The 16,119-nt window shown below is 39.1% G+C and overlaps 1 protein-coding gene across 1 annotated transcript; it reads right to left on the bottom strand.

Annotated features, from left to right (window-relative positions):
- Nucleotides 1-203: 203 nt before the first annotated feature.
- vps41 (VPS41 subunit of HOPS complex) lies at nt 204-16,082 on the bottom strand. The gene is made up of 28 exons (XM_046371377.1): nt 15,891-16,082; nt 15,486-15,524; nt 12,482-12,589; nt 10,878-10,955; nt 8,859-8,933; nt 7,780-7,842; nt 7,579-7,644; nt 5,794-5,913; nt 5,570-5,716; nt 5,420-5,486; nt 5,113-5,210; nt 4,894-5,023; nt 4,643-4,758; nt 4,425-4,543; nt 3,734-3,815; nt 3,552-3,644; nt 3,333-3,460; nt 2,860-3,004; nt 2,692-2,733; nt 2,557-2,607; nt 2,329-2,466; nt 2,186-2,240; nt 1,959-2,099; nt 1,713-1,849; nt 1,032-1,131; nt 894-938; nt 723-802; nt 204-545 (listed from the first exon to the last, which is right to left on the bottom strand). The coding sequence occupies exons 1-28, from the start codon at nt 15,909-15,911 to the stop codon at nt 465-467; spliced, it is 2,565 nt and encodes an 854-aa protein (XP_046227333.1). The 5' UTR covers nt 15,912-16,082; the 3' UTR covers nt 204-464.
- Between the last annotated feature and the right edge of the window lie 37 nt (nt 16,083-16,119).

A 16,119-nucleotide genomic window follows, 5' to 3' on the forward strand; every position in this document is an offset into this window, starting at 1 on the left:
CGTTCATTTGAGGGAGACATCTCAAATATTGAGACATTTTACGTCACAAACAGAAGTCATTAAACTGCCCTTTCCAAAATAAAACTCTGTAAAAACAGACTTCACATATACATATAGTAAATTTCTCTCACAAACTGTGCAGACGTTTGCATCAGTCCCACATACTGATTCACTTGACACAAGGGAAGCCAAAAACCACAGATATTTTTATGTTTTTATTTTTCAGACTTTCCAGACATTTCATCATCAAATCAAATTAGTGGCAAGCAGAAACACTTTTACATTTATTAGATGTAAATACACAGAGACAATACGATATAAATGTTTTGCATTTTTGCAAGAGTACAGTTCAGTGACTGAGGGAAAGTGATATTCACTGATCAAAGCACTGACAGTAAAGGGAAAGCCAACAGGAAGGGAAGGTAAAAGCATCAATATTAACATTATGAGTGCGCAGATTCATGTTACTTTTTCATCTCCAGGATTCCACTTCCTGGCCCTCGCCTCTTCGCACTGCAGATGTTACAAAACTGCATTCCAGGAATCTGAAAGGACAAGAGGGAAAAGACACAGGAGTCTCAAAATGGGTTATCCAAGGTAAAAACAGAATAATGCCTGGAGAAAGATAAGATGGGAAGATATGATTCGTATACATGTAACTCCAAAGAGATAACGTTATGTGTTGTGTAAAGAGTGATATGGTCTATAAGGAAGTTACTAACTGCTCCTGAGGATGGCAAACATTCCTTGTGAAACATGTGTCTGCAGTGAAAAACCACCACACTGAAGGGTTTGGCCATATCTGAAACACAAGTCACACAAGTCTGATGAATGAGCAGCCTTCATACGCAGTACAACTTTGAAACACTTGGATACAAAGGTAGAAAACCCACCTGAAGGTAATATTGTAGCATGACACGATTCGCAGATATTCTCCTCTGAAAAGAAAACCAACACTAACATGAGTACTTTTCATACATACTTATACTCTATTGCTACTTCTTCATGAATGCCAAGAAAAGTGCGCCCACCATCGACCCTGACTCCCCTCATCTGTGTTCGGTGCATCTTCTGGAGCAGAGAGAGGGAGTCGGCCACCAGGATCTTCTTACATCCTTCTCTCAGAAGAATCTTAGGAACAAGAAAACAAAAAGTTGGTTCATAAGTTTGACAACATCGTGAATAGTTCACAGTCATTCTTAAGATGCTTTATCATTCAATCCTCGAAAATTACACTATTTATTTCCAAATGGAGCTACTGAGGTTATACAAGTATTACAGAGTATATTCATGTATTAATACAATAAGAAACATTCTTTAATCCTTCTGTGTTTGCAAGAAAAGTCTTTAAATATTTTGCTCCTCTCACATCGAACCTGCAGGATTTAAAACAGAATCACTTGATTTCTTTAAGTATTAATGCAACCCTCAACTGACTGTACTGCTACCTGTGATGTTTCTGTTTTACTCAAGCATTTAACCCAGATTTGTGTATTTAATTATTTATTTCTACTTTGAGATTTATCCCTTTATACTTTTCATCTTTTATTTGAGCTTAATATAAGCTTTACTATTAGTGAAGAACAGTTTCACAGTTGTACTACTATAAAATTAATTCAGACAAACTGTGAAAACTGATTTTATTCCCTATTCATAAAAATTTAAAGTGGAAAAAAAAACATTCAAGCTAATCTAACAGGAACATGTCTAACCTGTAGATTGTAGTCATGCAGGATTTTTACGAGTGAATCTCTGAGGTTTGGGATCTCCATGCCCTCCTTAATGCGATGGATGAGCAGAATGGGATCCACGTGAGTGCCGATGTTATTAAGGAGGCCGGTAATGAATGCTGGGCACACATTAAAAGACAGAGAGAAATGAAGGAATATTATGGAAGTGAGAAGATGACAAAGACAGACAGACGGGCAGACTAAAGTCAAAAGGAGGCTGCATCATACGTGGTTTGTCAATAGAATAAGAGATGAGGTCCTCCCAGAGCTCTGCATCGTCCTGCTCTTTGGCAAACTCTATGGCCTTGTCCACGTCCACCAGCTCCTCCATGATCATCTGCAGAGCTCGTCTGCAATTCCCCATCCTGCCTTCAAGCAACATCAGCCAGATTAGTTTGTTTTATCATTTCAAAACACACTTAAAACTAAGAAAACAGACTTTATCTATCACTTACTGAGCAGGAAGACGGTCTCCTCTACAAAGTTCCTCTGTTGACACACCTCAAGAGCCTTAGAGAAAAAGAGGAGACAACATAATTCATGTCTGGCAGCTTCTGGAAACTCGGATGTGCAGTAGGATGACAGGTAAGACTGGTACCTTTTCCAGAGGGCAGTGCGTGCTGTCTCTCAGGAAAGGCAAGAGGTTTGGTCTGTCATATTCAGCATACAGGGCAATCTGTCTCTCGTGGTACTTCTTTCCTTTGTGGTGGTCCCGCTTGAAGAGTTTATGGAGATACTGTGAAGGGAAAAGATCAGCCAAATCAGTTCTGAATTCCTTTTGGCAATTACGATGATTTTGTTCAAAATGATATGTATCTCAGCTCACCACATGCAGAAGCTCGGGTCTGTCTGCTAGTTCTTCCACCACCCTCTCTATCTACAAGCACAAAGAAGACACGCAAGATCAGTGGATTTCAATCAGATACTTCAAGGAAAGCTGAGAGAAGCCTGACACACCTACCGATATCTTGTCTTCATTCTCGAGGAGCATGTCGACAGCTTTCTGGTGATGTGAATTTAGAGTATATATTACAAAAATGGAAAAAAATTAAAACACAGTAAGATTGCCTTAGATGACATTTTATGAGGTCTTTTACTTTAAAATCAAAAAAGTAAAAAAATCACATGCCTCTTTGTCAAAGTCCATGAGGAGTATAATCTTATCCTCTATGGAGGAGAAAAGGTTGTGTTTGTGGATCAGTTGGTAAACATCTTTGTGTCTCAGTCTCAGGTAGATCTCCAAGGCTCTGTCGTACCGCTGGTCATATGTGTACCTGCAACATTAGAAAAGTTGCTTTGGTGTCAAGTTTTGTTTTTTTTTTTTTTGTTAGCAGTAATTTTCAAGTCACTGCATTATTATTCCTTCAACTCCACAGGCCCTTCAGTGAATTCATATTTGCAAACAAATATTGTGCTACCGTCTGTTCTTCAGATACACACATCATTTACTACTCTAGATTTTGGAGTTTGAAAAAAAGAAAATACCAAATAAGACACTGAATTCCATGCAAATGTGTAAAAATTGATATTAAAAAGACAAGAACAGGCAACTGGTGTTTCCCTAAATATTATTGCATTTGGTTTGGTGTCGAAATCACTCACAGTTCAGCCAACGTGGTGAGCAAAGTTCTGTTAGTGGGGTCGCTCTTTAGGCGGTCAACAACCGCCTGAACAATCGCCATGTTATTATAAAGCTCTCCGGGCCATTCGCGGATCAGTGTTGCAAAACCCTTCGAGAACAGCACAGGAAGTAGAACAAACCATCAGCCGCGGCGTGGATTTTGTCACAGACTGTCAAGACTACTAGGGAGGACAAAGTACCTCATAATCAGTTTTGAGAAATTCATCGAGGATCATTTCATAGATGGCCGGCCTGAGACGCAGATCCCCTCTGGGCAAATACTGACTGATGGCCTGAAATCAGAGAGAAGTAGGGTAATATTGATAAGAGACAGACGCTGAATAAAATACACTAAACTTCTGAACCACAGCCCCTGACCTACCTTCAACTGCCCGATGGTCTTGAACCTGTATACTTCATTTTCCCACAGTTCCATGTTTTTTCCAAGAACCTTTTGACACTTCCTGAATTTAGAAGAAGAACTCAAATCATTCAGATGAAATGAATTTTGACTTTGTTAGCAGTGGGCATGCTTTGTGGCCGTGGAGCCAATTAATAAGTGAGTGTTCAGACTATAACAAACTATTAAACAGCTAATAAATTACATTTTATGAGTTTTTGAGCTTAAAAGTTCAAAAGTAAAAAACTCAAGGTCAACTCAGTGGTTAAAACATGGGAAAAATTTACAGATCAGGTAAGATTGTGTTGGTCAAACTATTAATTTTTAGTCTAATGCGTTTTGCCCGCAAAATATCCACACTTTGCATTATGGATAATTTATTCTCATCCTATTCATTCAGTAATTATGTCATTTTATTGAAAACACATTTGGAACAACAAGGTACGTCTCTGAGTGTTCCCTCTTTCTACAGTTTTAAATAAAGACAAGAGAAAAATATTTTGCTTTTATACAGATTATCTGAATCCAGCATTTAAAATAGAATGTTTCTTTAATATGGACCCTGAAGATACAGAAAAGAAAAAGGTTTTTCAAATATCTCACACACACAGACACTGTACAACTGATCAAATGGATTAATTTACTATACGTCTGCAGAAGGTGTCAAACCTACCGCGCAGCACTGTCATAGTCTCCTTTCTCCACTAAGTGATTGATGTAAGCCCTCCCAATATCCTGGACTTCATGTCTCTTGATGTTTTTGAAGCTGATCTCTGCGGCCATCAGCGCCTCCTGTCACAGTCAAACCACAGTAACGGGACACATTTTAAGCTATATAACTGCAGACTGTAACCTTTCGCAGTGCTCATAAAACTCAACAACAACACAAACCTCATATTTCTTCTTTTCAAGCAGCCAATCGATGTGGTCATCCTGGTCTCGCTCCTTGGCCACAACGATGTCTTTGGGACTGATGATGTAGAAGAGTGACTCTCCCTCAGAATGCTCTGTTAATGAAAATACATTTATGCCTCTGCGTATTGCGCATTACAGCTGACATTTGATAAGTCGATGCATAATGAAATCAGAGCGCAGTAAAAGGCTGCGTGACATTTCTCAGAGGGCTGTTTTTATAGTCTTACCGAGGCGGTAGTCTCTGCACTCATTTTTTTCAAAGTTGCGCACAGTCAGCGCATCTGAAGAGATCTCCTCACAGCTCTCAGGAAGAGGCTGGATGATGTCGAGACGAGGCCGTGCACGAAACTCCTCATCCTGCGAGCACACAGATACAACCACAATGACCAAAAGTTTTTAAACCACACTTTGCCCTTTAGTTTACATGTAAAAGAAGTCATAATTACCACGTGATCAGAGTTCTCCTTCACAAAGTAAAGGGTGACAAGCTGATCTGCCAGGGGTGCCAGACCACAGATGGAAAACTCGGTCTCAAATGCAGACACTGTTAGAAAAAAAAAAAATAAATAAATAAAAAAACAGTGGACCAGAGATATCAAAATATATCTTGCTATGGTCAGCTATCTAGTTTTATTCTTGATTTATTTTGTATTTCATTTTATTATTATCGCCTGTTCTGGCTTCATGCTATAAAGAACTGAAACAAGTTTATTATTTTTCTTTTTAGTTTGTCATGTGCTATCCGTTTTATACCTATTTCCACATAGCGGCTGGGCAGATCCCTCATCTCAGTAGGATTTCGCTCTTTCACGACACAAATCTGAGGAGAAGTGAGAAAATTACCAAAACTGGAAAGACCAGTGTCTATGAAGATTCATAAATTTAAACAGAAAATTAGCAGACCTTAATGGAAGTCCCCCAGCCAACAATCAGAGTGGTGTTGTCTTTCCAACACAGGCTGCATGGGTACATGTCAGGCCTCAGACTGACGTTGTCCCGCAGCACATTTGTGATCCTCTGTTTTGTACCAATATCATAAATTTTAACTCCCTAAAAGAAAACACACATATTAGCATTTTCACCCTCAATATTTGCATTGCCACTGATGTCTGTGACTGATCACTCACCACATTGTTGGCCCAAGCAATGAGGTTAGCTCTCCACTTGATATTAGTGATGGGGCCCTCGCCTTCATGGAGAACAGACATCTTCCAGCGATTCAACCAATTCCTTTCGTACAGAAGCAGCTTTGAGAAAGAGAAAGGGAATATATTCAATACCAGACACCTGGCATCTCAAAAGAACAGAAACTGAGGACTGCAGTTGTGCAGCCCAACCTACAGAGGGCAGTAGATGAACAGCACAACGCAAAGGATCAGCCAGTCAGGAAAGGTGAAAAAAAGGTGAAACAGCCTTATAGATTTAACTGAAACTGCAGGGAACTTTCTCACTCACGCTGCAAATGATAAGGTAAAACCTGACTCTAGTTCTGACATGAAGATCTTAATTCCAGTTCAGAGCATTTAGGCACAAAGACAATGAAGACAAATTGTTCATTAGACTCCACCCAAATGAGAACGCTTCACATTAGCTTCACATTCAGTGGTGGAAGAAGTAATTTTACTGTTTTACATGGTCAATGTAATCTGCAAGTAGAAGATGGTGTGAAAGCCATAATAAAGGGTTGAAAACTTGATGCATCACAGGCTTGATTTAATACATCCTTCTTACTCTCATCATGGCTACACACCATTTATTGTAGTCACTGCGAGTGGTGCAATGTATAGAAACTTTTAGAAAGTATTTGAATGTATTTATTGTCTTGTCTTGTCACAGTGGTTTGTAAGCTCAGAGTACTGTGTGAGAGACTTTTGAGTCTTGTGAAAAGTTTGCATTTTTAACCACAATGCAATGTGGCATCTAGGCAGCTGCAGAACAATTTTATAAACTGCAGTTTGATGTTCACTTGAAGTTGTATTGTACATGCCATAGAGGACAAAGCCTGTCATTCACATTCCCTGAATTGTGGCTGTCCTTACTATATAAACTGATACAAAAAAGCCCCCCCAAAAGTGCATAATATTACCAAGGATGCCAAGAGAAGGTTGTAGAGGCTCTTTAATTCAGCAGTTGGGCTATGTTAATAAACAGTTTGTGCTACAAAGAGATGATATGACAAAAGAACTGTGGAGACAAAATTGAATTTCCTTTGACAGGATGTGGCTCCCGTTGAGGCTTATTGATTTTCATCACAGGCACATTGTGGAGGCCTTCACAACTGGAACTGAGAGGAATCAGTGGCAATTGAAAGAAAATGGCAAAGTAGCACTAACAATGGGCTTTCATAAAAAAGTTGTTTTTCCTCGCCCCCGTTGTATAAATGTCAGTATACTTTATTTATGGATGGTATTGCTATGACGCCGTTTACAAACAGTCTATAGTTGTGTTCAGTAATTGGAATGTGGTAAAAGATTAGATAGTTAGTTTTACTTCCAAAAACAAAAAACAGCAAAACTAATAAGTAAGTTTTCACATTCTGTAGTGACATACCTCCCAGAGACAACTTTTAGGAAAGAGATCACTGTACGAGCCCGGAAATCCTATGTACTATGTACACTCTGGATAATGACATCTACTTGGTGTGCCTGTGAAGCACTGCTTTTCAAACACCATTGAGCGAACAGCACTTTGTGAAAATGGGCAGCTCTCCCGAGAGCACTTCGCAAAAAGACAGAAAAGTAAGAGTCTTTCTAACCGACAAAGGCCTGCACATCACCTTGAGCCGAGGCAAAGTGAGGAGGCTTGCGGGATTAGGTTTCACCCCGGACACAATCAGGATGAATAGTTGTGGCAGGATATATCTAAAACTGTACATAATGACAGTGTAAGTAAAAAGCATGGCTGGAGCCTACCTTGTTGCCCCCCGTGACAAACTGTTTGTAGTTTGATCTGGTGAACTGAGGGTGTAATGCCACCACCTGCAAAATAGCACATGATGGGCAGATTTTTTACTATTTTAGAGAGTCAAAAAATGATTCTCCTTTATGTTATACGCAGGTAATGGCAGACAGATGCAGGCTAAGGTGCTTCAGTTTTCTGAAAAAGCAACTTACTTTGATGGGACAGTCAAAGTTCTCATGGAAGCCCTCCCTTGTATAGAGGCCAAACACTTGAACCTGGAACAGAGATGAGACAGCAGGAACGGCAAGTAAAGGTGAATAACTCAAAATTTCTCCTTTAATTGCTGCTTCTGAAACTATCTAAGGCCGGCGGGGGGAAATTGTGGTGAGGAAAGACTTTGATTGGCTTGCTACTTCTCCGCTGGGTCACCAATTAGTGGACAAGTTGATTCTTTGAAACCCCGCAGGGTTCAGAAACAGGAGTCATCATCTTGGACTCGACCACATCCTCAGCTGGCTACAAGAAGCCCTAATGTACCATTAGACTTCATGACACCAAGTTTCTCTTCATCTGAGGCCCAAAAAAAGCCATTTTTTTGAAAGCAGGGGAATAATATAAAACTCTGATGCAATCTCTTTTTTTGGAACCGCACCAGCAATTAAGGATTAAGTTAGATTTTCAAAGGATTAACAGCCAAGTGAATTGGTTGAGGGCAAACAATTGCTGTAGCATTGATTTTAATTGTCTGCTCCACTTTTTGAGCGACAAGATCTTATTTTTTCGCCACCAGAGTACTAGAAGTAGGGGGAGGGTGATATCAGAGAGCATATCTTGACTGCGAAATCCATGAAGGATGGTGGTAATGATGAGAAGAGACAAGATAACAGCAAGGTGGAGAACATGGAGAGGGTATCCATAGACGGCTGATGGCTGACTGACAGCTCAACGGATCTAAGTGCAAACCTCTCCCCTACTCTTCAGAACTAATACAAGCTTTTTATAAATTCACACATCATGAAAAAAATATGGGTTTATGTGTAGACAGGGTGGCGATAAAACTTTAGGTTAATGCTCTGACAGTGGAAGAACTCCCTTCTAAAGAAAATAACTACCAAACACCTCAAGTTCTGCAGCTTTAGCAAAAAGTTAAACACCAATAAAATGAGTTTTATATAAATCTGAGGATGAATTATGAAAGATGAAAAACACTGATTGGTGATTTTTTTTCTAAATTTTTTTTGCTGCAGGCCCAGGGATCAGAAACCAGTGCTGATGAGCAGACAGATCTCACCTTCCCATCCTCGGAGCAGATGCCCACATGCTCTCCACTTTCATCCAGACTGATCTGGTTGATCTTCACTGAACTCTGCAGACACACAATATCAAGGCATCTTTTTTTAAGAGGCGAGCGAATATCTTTGTGGTCGGCCAAATGTTGCTGGCTGACATTTTAACCCACTAATTGAAATACCAGAAAAAGCAAAAGGCAAAAAATCGGACTATGTGATAGATTCATAGTCCCATATGCGTCAATATATACAGCATGGCATGAAGACTATGAAGAATGGAGGGGGTGTTATTCACTGCTGATGCTTTCCTCACACTGTAGGACTCTTTAGAAAGATCAACCAAGTTGACTAAATTATAGAAAATGTTACTTAAAATTGTCCCTAAAAGCTTGACTATACTTCTGTGAAGACTAAAAGAAAAGAAAGGTTTTTTTGTTCATCATATATTTACACTTTCTCTAGTGTATTGGCTTCACCTGGTTATTTGGTATACAAATGAAATCCTTTCCTGTTTTTCACTGAATTCTGACCCGTTCATTTTGAAACTACGTCACAAATCATTGAACCAAAACTCAGCGGTGTCTGTTCTATTCAGGGAAACACCTTCCTTGTTTCTTTCGGGCAATGTGCTCAGCAGGGACACTGCAGTTAGAAGCACAAGTGCAGGAACATTAACATGGAACTGCCTCTTTGTGCTGGGCAAATCAGCCTTGATTACTGAATTTTTTTGACTTGCAAATTAAATTATTGCTCAGGTAAAGAGAGCAGAAATGTATGGGGAGGGGGTAAACTAGTGGCACTGAATCAGATATGTAAGATTATTTCTGCATACAACACATGTAATTTTCATTCAATTTAACATATAATAAATTATATGTTAAAGAAACATCCTGAATTAGTATTTTGTTCATGTCTGTTAAAGGAATGGTTCAACACTTTGGCAAATTATGCTTATTTCCTTTGTCCTTTGAAATGAGATGGAAAGTTCAGCTTCACTCTCATGTCTGTATGCTAAATATGGCTGTGTCAGAATTCAAATAATAAAAGATATTTAGGGCCTGCACTGTGAATGAGAAAGCAGCTAGACTTTAAGAGATGGGTTAAGACCATACTGGTCCAAGCTAAACAGGCCTGAGAGTTCTGAAGCTCTATGAGGCGGTACGCGAGCAAAGCAGTGTTTTAACGTGAATGCTAATTTTAGCTCACAATGACAGTGTTAACCAAGTCACAAGCTTCAGTTCACTTAAGACTGGCTCCACAAGTAAGTCAAAGGCCACCTTTAAAGCAGAAATATCATGTTTAAAGCTTGGTACACAAAACAGTTTTGGTCCCTATAGCTAATTTCCCCATTCACAGCAGCTGTACATGGGGTGAATTTTTATATAAATGATTCACTGAAATTGTACTAAGGTTTTACGTTAATTACGAGCATGAACACTTTGAGAGATAGTTAGCCGCTAGCTGTCAGCTAGGAATTACACCACCTAAGTCAAACTTGACCTCCATGATTGTCGTGTTAGTTCCTTTTGGAGAATTTTTCATTCAAATGTCGGACAAATAATATGGTTTTCTGTGTGGTTAATTGTACTAACAGACCCCTTTGAGACCCCTTCTGGATATTAGGCTGGAGTCACTACACTGAGCTTTACAACAGCTCTTCAGAAACCTAAGGTTGACGTCACTGAGACAATCTATGATGTTAACATATAGATTTTAAATAAATAAATGGTGAGAGTGATAATAGAAAATGTTATAATATTAGATATGTACCATGGCTTGTTAACTATGTTCATCATCTTAGTTGAGTGTGTTAGCATGCTAACACAATCCAAACATACATAACAAGCACTAAAAACAAAGTAGAACTAACACTGATGTCATTATTATTATTAAGGGTATTTAGTCATAAACAACAGCATTGGACAATTCAAACTTTTTAAAAGGTTTATAAGGTTAATCATAAGCAACACTAAGCCTTAAAAATTTCATAATTCTAATCTGAAAGATTTTAATGTACTCACAATTTCAAACTTCTGAGTTGCATTTCCTTGGATGTCCAGCAGGAAGACCTTGCCAAAATGAGTACCTAGAGCTAGAAACTGAAAAGACACAAATGTAAAGTAAATCACAAGACATTCAAAGCAAAATTTTCGAATAAATCTAGTGCTGATGAAGGCTGTGCAAGAGGATAAAAAAAAAAAAAAACTTTGTGGAACTGGAGCGACAAAGTGGGGATTGGGTGGGCTTGGAGGCAAAACTGTGAAATTGCAGGGGGTGGAAAAGCCCTATTTATTAAAGCATACAGTGTGAAATGGCATTTCTTCCCCCCCTCAAATTAAAATGCTTAAGCATAATAAATGCACTGCATCTGACTTCTTCCCATGCTCCCAATGCAACCCAATCATCTCCCTGCCCTGCACAGAGCCATTATTTGTACTGAGCAGCAACTGGTCTCTCTGTTTTGTGCTTCAACAAAAGTGTATGTGTGAATCTGTTTTTGAGCGTGTGTGTGTATGTGTACGTGTGTGTGTGTGTGTGTGTGTGTGTGTGTGTGTGTGTGTGTGTGTGTGTGTGTGTGTGTGTGTGTATGTGTATGTGTGCGTGTGTGTGTGTGTGTGTGTGTGAGTCCACTGGGACAAAAAAATTACAGAAACTGAGGGCTTTTGGCATTAGATTAAGTGTGTGTTCTTCCACCCCAGCCCGTGCTCCATGCCCTCCTCCTAATCCCCCACCCTTCTAGACCAGCATGTGGATGTGTGGCGAGCCCACCATGCTTCAGTGCAGTCTATAATGAAATGCTTATATTTACAGGCACAGCTGAGCATGTCAGACAGAGCCCCTGCAATCTCCCCAAATAAAATAACCAAAAATAAATAAATAAAGGGTTCAACCTTGTGAGGCGGAGCGACTTTTAAAGGGATTTATCAGAATGGAATTGTTCAAATGAAATTCCAATTCAGACACTTAAAATATGAGGCAACATAAGGCAATATGTGCTGTCGGTGGCTTTAAGGTTGTGGGAGGTTGCCGTGGCTGTGGGGGCTGGTGTGACCACACAAGTAGCTGGATGGCAGAAGGTAACACAAGCACAGAAATCCCAGGAAGAAAGACAGTCAGATCAAATTTAGAATTTCAGCAAAGCAACATCTCTCAGTATGGCATGACTGCTGTTTTGAGGTTTTATAAAAAAAAAAGGGGGGGGCAAATCCTAAATAAATTAAAATCAATAGTGGTTAATAAAACATCAGGTGAGGAGACATAACTGGTCATGACTTTTGCTCTGCTCAGGCATGCATGTGTGCTGCTGTTGCCACAACGATTAACCATCTCGTGGAGAGTAGCCCTCTTATAAAACATCAACACTGGGCAAAGAGACGAGGAGTGAAAAAAATACGCAAGAGTGGGAATAAAAAGAGGAGAAGACAATGGCGCCTGGTGTCTTTTGATGTGCTTCCCTTAGAGGAAAGCAGGGGAAGGTGAGAAAAGAATGGACTGCCTTTATAGATTGAACAGAGGAGATGAAAACCAACTTTGAAGAGGACATCTCTCAAATGTGTACGTAAACAATGTGAAATCTGTACTTGAGACTGAAATTCCCTTTTGGGTGGTGGATTATAACCTTTACCTTGTCATGGACGGTCATGCAGCTGGCTGCATCCTTCTGGAGGATTTCTGTCACCCCATTGGAGAGCCTCTCATACTTCAGCTTGGGCTCCTCCTCGCTGTCCTCCTCCTGGTCAAGAAAGCAGACTTTTAAGACAAGTTCTCATGATCACAAAAAAAAATAATTAATTAGAATCTAGAAGTAAAAAAAAAAAAAAGAAAAAAAACATAAAAGAAAGAACATAATAATATCCATGAAACAAACATAAGTTGCAAACCGAAATGTAATAATAGTAACAATTCATAATTTTCTGTTGATTAACTAATTAGTTTAGTTCTATAGAGAGTATATACATATACTGAAATATATATATACACATACATATATACACACACGCACATTTTGCTTGTGTGTATCGGAAGCTATATGCACAAAGACAAATTTCAATACCTTGCATGAAATGCAGCATGAAGTTATTTTATTTTTCATGAGACCGTTCATCCCCAGTGACATACACGAATTTAGTCATTTCATAAAGCAAACTTAAGGTTTTCCTGTTACACTTTCAGCGTGAGCCGACATATGCGGCCAGTCACAGCCTGAATATTACTCATAATTCAGTTTATAACCAATGCTGCACAGTCCGTGGCTGCCCAGAGGGTGCATCAACTCAAAACATTGTCTGCCATTATGTGCTACTGGGTTGGAGGTGGGGGACAATAGCGTGGAAAAAATGTTATTTTCAAAAACAATCCTTTCCCACTCAACAACGCCATATCTAGGCTATTTCCTGTGTATTCTGGTTGTGAGATTTCTGATGCGAGGGCATTTGTCACGGGTTTCAAAGGTGTATCAAACAACAAAGGCAAACTTCATTCCCAGAGAGAAACTACCCATTTTCAAACTTTTGCCATCTCTTGTAAATTGCCTTCTGTTTTATCAACTACTGAGTTTGTCTTTGAGTTTCTACCATTTTTTGCCAGATTTTTAGCATATTGGCATATAAGATACGACAGAATGAACAAAGCATTCAGCCTACAACAAGGATAAGATTCTGCTTTCAATTACACATTGAAGACCACACTTGTCACAGACTTTTAGGGTGAGAAAGGAGGATGTGTTCTCTTCAATATTAAAAAATAAATTATGACTCACGCTGTCACTCATTTCTTTCTTTCTCAGCTTTTACCCATATTAACACCTATGAGAGATTTTAGAGAGATATGTCCTTGAGGTTGTTTTTCAACACTTGATTCTCAGGACCATAGTTATTAAATAAAAGTACATTTGTGTGACTACATTTCTAGTAACCTGTCCTTTGTTTTGTCAGCTACTGATACGGATATTGTGTGAGCCAATTATAGTTCTTCACTCCTGACATGAATGCATTATAATTTACTTACCTGTCCATTTCAGTACTATTGCTTTCAAAAGCCAACATTTGATAAATTTGTCGGCTACTTTGTGCCCACTTAAAAAGTGTGTTTCAGGAGACTATTTGGCAGGTTAATGTGGAAAGCCACAACACCGTATGGTTGAGAAGAAAAGGAGGTTTAAGTAAAAATGGATAATCTTTTACTTTGTCTGACTTCAGGGGAAAACTAAGGTGATCTGCATGTCTGCAAAAAGGTGAATTTTGTGCTCAGTGAATTTCATGTTAAACCACATTATGAGACCAATCACAAGTCTTACTACATATGAATGAGCTTTCCAGTGCAGCCCTTAATCATATGCTGGCAGTCTAAATTGGCACTCAGTCATCAAATCTTTGAGAACCCCTTATTTATACTGTATGTGCTTTTAGCAACCATGACCAAGTTCGGGAACAATTTCAGACAACTATTCCCCTTAAAAAATGAGCAATATCCAATTGAGATATTGCAAATATAGTAAATAATGCAATATGACAGGGAAAAATCCTCATACTCCTAAAGTGAACAAGAAGAGCTGCAATAAGTCTGTTGTCAGTATTATCATATGTCATCATGCTGCTCAGAGTTTTATCTACAGTACTGAAACAAAACCTATTCCCTTCAAAACAAAGCAATTAAAACAAGACCAAGCCAAAACACCCCCAATGGGGCTTATTACTGTATTATGCCATTATAGCAAATCAGATTAGTATGGCCAAATTACAAAGGTAATAAACACTATGCCTCTGACTTTCAAGAGAAACTGTTATCCTGTTCATTTCTTCTGTGAGTAGCAGAGTGTAGAGCACACAATCCCTTACTGTCTTTATCCACTGAGGCTGCTGTCGACCAGGTAACAAAAGCAACATACACAAGGCAAGCTACATTACACTGAAGCCTTCTGAAGTAAATAATCAGCTGCTTGCAGCCACTTGGAGAAGACCCAATCTCACAGTCCCTAGCACTTGTTTCTCTGAGTGTTTGCGTCCTGCAGTGCTGTACACACTGCGTAGACAGAAAACAGGATGTTATAGTGCTTTCTATTTACAAGCCTGGAATTTTTTCCTTTTTCCTTTTGCTCACTCTTAACTGTTTTCTTCTGAGAGGAGCAAGAGTCTGCTGCAGCCGTTCCCTGATATTTCATTCAATTCTCTGCTTCCTGTAGACAAACTCCTTCCTTCCTTCATGCCAGGCTGATGTGTAAAACTATATTTTATTTAGCCTACTTGTGATTCTCAGAAGCACAAGCGTACCATAACATGCTCAAGCTCCGTCATAATATTGACAGATCTGGAAAGCTATCTGTAATTCATGAGTGTTTGACACCTTTCAGAACCTGACAAAGACCGTACTGGGATCAAGTTGGGTTCATCAAGGCTGGCTATGTATTACTGTCCATTCAGGAGGCACCAAACTTTATTTGAGTTCAAAAAATCACTCATATTTGACAGAAGCATGCTCATCCCTGTCACTGGCAATATGTTGCTATTGATGCATTTCTAAACTGACATACTGGTGCAACTGCAGGAAATTTTTTCTCTGACTCCTTTATTTCTATATAAACTTTCTCTCACTCTTTGTCAAAGAACAGTAAAAACTGATGTTCACGTTACCTCAGATTCATCCGTGCATTCCTCGCTTTGTCTTCTTCCCTGAATGAAGAGACATTTTACATGGACTTCAAAGGCCTGTCATTAAACGTCAGTCAAAACATACGGTGCCACATTTAAAGCGTATGTGCATTAAAATAAAATTTATCTCAAACACAGACTATGTTTTGACTGGAGAGAGCACAATAGCTAGAATATTTTATTTACAAAGAGTAATCCAGAGATGTCAAATCAATGCAAACCTACTATCATTACCCAAATGTACGCTTCACATGTCGAGAGACAGTTAGCTAACAACCTAAATCAAACCAAACGGCAACTGACAGTGACCGCAATTCTTATTTATTTCGATGCACATAAGCCCAATATATCAAAATTAGCCGGCTAACGTTAGCATGTAGCGCTTACCTGCTCCTCCAGTTCCGCCATTGTTATTAGCAATATCCGAACAGAACAACGGTTAGATTTAAAATCTCAATACGTGTTTACAAAATACATGTTAAATGCACCCAACACCGCAATCAGGCTTGCTTAACCTCATAAAATATCCACTATACAACAAAGTGTTGTTTACTACCGAAGTCTGCTCTGTATGTTAAATCACATGACTGATAGGGAACCATAAGGCATTATGGGT

This window comes from Scatophagus argus, chromosome 18, assembly GCF_020382885.2.
Source record: "Scatophagus argus isolate fScaArg1 chromosome 18, fScaArg1.pri, whole genome shotgun sequence".
In the NCBI taxonomy this organism is placed as follows: Eukaryota; Metazoa; Chordata; class Actinopteri; family Scatophagidae; genus Scatophagus; species Scatophagus argus.